This window comes from Neolamprologus multifasciatus, chromosome 6 (assembly GCF_963576455.1).
Source record: "Neolamprologus multifasciatus chromosome 6, fNeoMul1.2, whole genome shotgun sequence".
NCBI lineage: Eukaryota > Metazoa > Chordata > Actinopteri > Cichliformes > Cichlidae > Neolamprologus > Neolamprologus multifasciatus.
Genome location: NC_140444.1, coordinates 27,015,457 through 27,021,456, shown reverse-complemented (window position 1 = coordinate 27,021,456; position 6,000 = coordinate 27,015,457). Strand labels below are relative to the sequence as shown.

The 6,000-nt window shown below is 40.6% G+C and overlaps 1 protein-coding gene across 1 annotated transcript; it reads left to right on the top strand.

Moving 5' to 3' along the window:
* asah1b (N-acylsphingosine amidohydrolase (acid ceramidase) 1b) lies at nt 1–4,670 on the top strand. Its single transcript, XM_085162503.1, has 14 exons — nt 1–173; nt 324–370; nt 1,315–1,405; nt 1,491–1,577; nt 1,681–1,759; nt 1,846–1,920; nt 2,017–2,062; nt 2,146–2,290; nt 2,416–2,470; nt 2,553–2,634; nt 3,108–3,239; nt 3,661–3,784; nt 3,902–3,958; nt 4,057–4,670. The coding sequence occupies exons 1-14, from the start codon at nt 105–107 to the stop codon at nt 4,144–4,146; spliced, it is 1,179 nt and encodes a 392-aa protein (XP_085018629.1). The 5' UTR covers nt 1–104; the 3' UTR covers nt 4,147–4,670.
* Nucleotides 4,671–6,000: the final 1,330 nt, after the last annotated feature.

Genomic DNA, 6,000 nt, shown 5'->3' with positions numbered 1-6,000 from the left:
CAGTTCGCCGTCATGGGATAAACAGCAGGAACTTCCGCAGTAAACTTAACGAAACAACAAACCGAGCTGGACATTAGAAAGCGGTTTGAGGGAGATCTTCTGAAATGGGTCCCGGTGTGCTTCTCGTTTTAGCGGCTTCGTTCTGTGTCGTATGGACACAGTTTGTGCCTCCGGTAAGCGAGATTTCTCTAACCACACTAACACGCTGTGTTATCAAAGCTCGACTGTTGTCTGACTGCATTGCTTTCAGTGATGTTTGAACCATAAGAGACAGTGTCCTTCTCTCCCGCTTATTTACTGCTGTTACTTTCGTGTGTTTGCAGTACACAGAAGACTGTCGGGCGCACATGTATCCACCGAAAGGCCCCACGTATGTCACATTATTGTGTAGCTGTCATGTTAATGTTTTTGAGTTGTTACAGAAACTCCGTGATTCGCCTGGTAGCTGAGTCACTGGTGTGTTTGATAACAGCCCTGCTTCGTAATGAGCTCTGCTGCTTTCACTTACTCCTCGTAAATTTGTTAGCCGCACATGTATCCGTTGACAATACTTTGTATTATTTCTTTATGCAATTTTATTACTGCCATTGACCCTAAGTGAGCTCTGGGCGAGCTTTCTTCCCTTTTTGTGTGTGTGTCTTAACTGTACACTAAAGCTAAAACTGCCAATAATGAATATAGATAGCAGGGATCAGGACAACACATATGCATCAGATACTTCACCTTTGAAACTTTATCCACAGAGTTTTAAAGATCTGGCTATAAGGGAAGTGTAAGATTTATTCTTTGCCACCATTCTCCAGTAATCAGGCCCAACAAGTTTTGATGAGGATCCCCTTAGATGTCTGCATTCCCCTACCCAGGAATTTAAAAAGACAATTCAATTCACTAATATTTATGCAGCGCCAAGTCACAACTGCAGTCACCTAAAGGTGCTTTAATTCTAACAATCAACCTTTAGGCAAGCACTTAATGAAAGTGGGAAGGAAAAACTCCCTTTTAACAGGAAGAAACCTTTGGCAGAACCAGGCTCAGGGAGGGGGGGCCATCTTCCATTACCAGTTTGGAGTGAGGGGAGGGAGACGGGGCAAAAAACCGACTTCTTTCTAACCGAAAGAAGTAGTTTTATCCAGCCATTTATCATTTATGTCATCATATCTTCGACTAGCTTTGCACTCACTTTATTAATTCTTAACCAAGTCAGTAATGTATTAGAACTCACTTAGCTGCAATGAACAATGATGCTGTGAACGGAGGCTTACCACTAAAAGCAGGGGAGTAGTGTCGTTTTTAAATCTTTTGCTTTCTAATCAGGTTCAAAGGAGCCGTGACCTGGTACACAGTGGACCTCGACTTACCGCCCAGCAAGAGATGGTCGGCTGTGATTACTGACAAAAAAACAGATGTAAGAGTCATTGGAAAACACTTCGCAATAATGCTCCAAGTCCCAGAAAAAAAGCGCATTAAAATCGTGATCTTATTCTCTTCAGCTGGTCAACATGATAGAAGCCATCAAAGAGCTGGCTGACGCTTTAGTGCCGAGCGGAAAGCTGATAGAGATGGTCGACATTGCACTGGTGAGTGCTGTCTTCTCTTCTCCCACTTCCTTGATATATACTTTTTTTTTTTTTAAACTTCATCTCAAGTGTTTCTGATTGAATCCTTTGCAATGTTTCACAGCCTTTAATGGTGGACACACTTCCAAGCCCGTTCAATGAAGAAATCAGAGGAATCGCAGCCACTTCAGGGGTTCCTCTTGGTAAATAAATGAATTGAAGTAAAGTAGTCGACTCTCTAGTAAGCGAAAGAGGAAATCCAAATAATCTCTGTTTTCATCATTCTTAGGTGAAGTCGTCTTGTTTAACATCTTCTACGAGGTGTTCACCGTGTGCACGTCGATTGTTGCAGAAGACGAAAAGGGTAAGTGGCTGATTTTTGGAGTCAGTGAAGTGATTTTTTTTTTTGTTTTTTTGTTAATAATTAACTGAAACACTGTTGGGCTTTGGCTTTTTTCAGGTAACCTCATTCATGGCAGAAACTTAGACTTTGGTCTATTTATGGGGTAAGTTTATCAGTTTCACAGTTTTCAAATTTTAAGCCAAGTCTTGCCTCAGATGGGTTAAAAGAGCGTGTTCTTCTTCAAAGCTGGGACGTGAAGAACAAGTCGTGGATCATTAGCGAGAGGCTGAAGCCTCTCGTGGTCAACCTCGACTTCAAGAGAAACAACCAGACAGTCTTCAAGTCGACAAACTTTGCCGGTTATGTTGGCATGCTCACCGGCATCAAGCCTGTGAGTCATTTAGTAGCACATCTGAGGACTCAATCGGCATAAAACATTATTTAAGGCAGCAGAGTTGCCTATGCTCTTTGTAGTTGTGGAAGTACAGAAGATTAAAAGGAAAGTTTCTCTTGCAGAACATCTTCACCCTGACTATGAACGAGCGCTTCAGCCTCGACGGAGGATACATTGGTGAGCTTTTGGGTTTTCTACACGTGTTCAAGATCAGATGTTTTGTCATTGTTTGTCAACGTGTTGATCTGCTCTCATGCAGGAATCCTGGAGTGGATCTTAGGACAAAGAGATGGGATGTGGATGAGCTTTCTCACTCGATCAGTCCTAGAAAATGCAACCAGGTATTCTTTGATACTTAAAGCAGTTTTTTGGCCACTAATGAGCACCAAAACAGTGACAGTGTGCCTTTTCGTGTTAATGTGTAGAAGTGGGAGGCAGTGAAACGCTGCAGTGCCCGACTATAACAAGACAAAAGTAGATTTAAGTAGAAGATTAAGTTTTGCTGTTATTTGGTACGCAGTGCAGTCACTGTTTGATACATCTTAGGGATTTCGATGGCACTGTTAGTAATAAATTAGTTTTTTTAGCGATGATCTCTCCTTTTGAGTTTTTGAAAAATAAAGCATAAGAATACCAGAATATCAGATTATAAATCAATGAAAGAAATCATATTAAAATGATTAGAAAATAAAATTCTTTCATTGGAAAGAAAGTTTCACTACAACATAAGAATTGAGTTAAAGCGCATTGTAGTTTCTTTGGTGAATCGGTTTCTGCGAAACAATATTTTTATTTTTATTTTTTCCCTCTCCAGCTACGAGGAAGCTAAAAGTCGTCTGGCTCAGACCAAGCTGCTCGCTCCAGCCTATTTCATCCTTGGAGGAAACAGCACAGGACAGGGCTGCATCATCACCAGGTCTAGGCTGCTCAGCATTGATATCTTGGAGTAAGTACTGCTGCCTAGATCAAGGCAGACCATAGAAAGTGATTATTTTGGTTACTTGTAAACCTTCAGGCAAGCGACTAAAGAGACTACCAGTAAGAATGGATAATACCGTTGATCGATATATGACCTACTGATAAATACATTAGAGGGTCACTGAGGTACCCAGATCCTGATCTGCAAGCAACGGGCTGGCAGCTTTAAAGCAATGCGTGACAAGTGTATCGCTTCCTGTTTGTACACTGCTTAAGGCGCTAAAATCCAACACACAGCAAAAGTACTGGATCATGAGTCAGTGATGCTGCTTTCCTCATGCTCTCATGATTTGTTGCTTAACTAGCAGCTGAGGTCAGATGGTAAACAGTCCAGTTACTTGCTGTTATTGCATGTCACACACTGAAGTTTTGACCAACTTGTTCCTCAGGATTGATCTGAAGCTGGGCCGGTGGTACGTCCTGGAGACAAACTACGACCACTGGAAGGACCCGTTCTTCCTGGATGACCGCAGGACTCCGGGCATGAAGTGCATGAATCAGACCACACAGGCTGTGAGTACTGAAGACGCCCACTTCCTGTCCAGAACTGACAGAATTCTGTCAGAAACCTGGCTTTAGGTCTGAGTCTCTTATCACCTTTTGATCATTTCTTTTGTTTTATTTAAATAGAACATCTCAGTAAAGACTATGTATGATGTGCTGTCAACCAAACCAGTGCTGAATAAGGTGAGCATTTTATGATTGCCGGGACTTACAAAATTAAAGACTACTGTACTTTGATCGGCTGTAACGACTTTCTCCTCCTCGATTTACTTTCTTTCCAGTTGACCACATACACGACACTGATGCAGGTCTCTGAAGGCAAGCTGGAGTCCTACATCAGGGACTGCCCAAACCCATGCATGCCGTGGTGATCCTCTAGACACTGAATCCTGATCAGTTTGGAAGTGCTTCCTGGCACAGAGACACTCAACTGATCCTTTGGATAAAACTCTAAGCTTTTGTACAGCAACCAGTCACCTGATCCAGTGTCATGTCACTCCAGCATTTGTTTTGCAAGCAGTTTAGTAATACTTTCAACTCTGAGAATCCAAAATCCTTTTTTTTCTCTTCTAATAAAAAAGAGAAACGTGCCTCATTTTGTTTTTCCACTGTAATTATTTGTATTTTAGGACAAGTCTATAAGTTAATCTCAGTCTGGGCTTAGGAAACCTGTGTGCGTGCAACACAACCAAAATGTCAGTTTATTTGTTAAATGTGTCAATTCCAGCTCACTCTTGTCAAATGCGTCAATAACAGTTAAGTTAGAGGAACTTGATGATCTGCCACCACATGACTGACATGTTACACACTGACAATGACAAATGTGCATTGGTACTGAACTACTTCCTTTTTCACTGTTTTAAATGATGAGTATTAAAAGAATTCTAATAATGAATGCTCTCCTGTTTTTAATTTAAAGGACAGTCCAACCTCTAGTGCTACTTATCCATCGAAATTGTTTTGATGTTAACTGCCCACTTTTGGAGATACTGGCTATAAACGTTGCTTCTGACTATAACTGAATTAGATGGCCCTTAGTTCTTAATGCAACAAACCAAATTTAAAAAAACAGCCATATCAGACAGGGACTGTTTTGTCTTGTCTAAATCCACCAACCAGGAAAAATAAAAGACTAGATGGGCAACAGCTCAGCTCATTACATTATTACATCCTGTCACACTTTCATGAGCACAAGCCTTCCATCCATAGATGCAGACCTCCTCCTGCAGAATAATACAGCTCAGTATTTCAGAGAAGGCAGACACCCTGAACTGGACAATTCATGCTCAAACAATCTGCATGAATAAACTAAAACAGGCCAGAGAAACAATATTTCTGTATGACTGGGTGAACCGTGCCTTTGATCTATTTTTTTTCTCCAATGAATCCACTTCTTGTTTTTCCAGCAAAATCTAAGCAAAGGGATTCAGCTTATTCTTATACAACAGAGAAAAAGCCATGAATCCTTACAAGTTGATGATGATTGATAATGACCACTTTTGTTAGGTACATCTTGCTAGTTCTTGTTTGGATCCCATTTTGCATTTAGATCTACCTCGATTCTGCAGGAAGCAGCCATCAGAAGATGTATATCACTGTATCTATATAAAAAGGGACAAACGTTCTGACCATTCTACCATCCAAATGTAACAACTCAAGACTCATCCGACCAGGCAACATTTTTCCAATCTCTGGTAAACCTGTGAACTCCAGCTTTAAATCTGCATAAGTTGATTGTAAAAAGTGGAGAACTCAGAACTGCAACACACTGTATATTTCTATTTTTCCAAACTCTTTAAGCCTCAGAGATTGTTGTGTGAGGAAATCCCAGCAACATAGCAATTTCTGAAATCCAGTCCATCCGATCCCCAAAACCACGCAACGTTCAAAGTCTCTTAAAATCGCCTTTTGTCCCTTTTCTAAATCTCAGAGCCTGCTGACGTTCAAACTGTGTAGACATGGTCAATAAAATGCATAGAGTGGCTGACCTTTAGTCGGCTAAGTAGATATTTATGTTACTAACCAGTTGAAGTGGCATACCTTATATTTACTTACATTCACCGACCACTTTATAAAGTGATATATACATATTTTTAGATATTATATTTGTTCAGTAAACTATGTAGGTGACAGTTCATTCAAATTTAGTGGTATCAAGAAGTAGAGCAAACAATCAATGAGCAGTAATGGAGATTTATCGTTATGATATATGTAGTAACCACATG

What these genes read in the sequence shown, in the direction of transcription:
- asah1b (XM_085162503.1), top strand. Translation starts at nt 105, where the DNA reads ATGGGTCCCGGTGTGCTTCTCGTTTTAGCGGCTTCGTTCTGTGTCGTA. An exon ending in CACTTCAGGGGTTCCTCTTG is followed by an intron (nt 1,760 to 1,845) that starts GTAAATAAATGA and finishes CATCATTCTTAG; the next exon opens with GTGAAGTCGTCTTGTTTAAC. An exon ending in GTCCTAGAAAATGCAACCAG is followed by an intron (nt 2,635 to 3,107) that starts GTATTCTTTGAT and finishes TTCCCTCTCCAG; the next exon opens with CTACGAGGAAGCTAAAAGTC.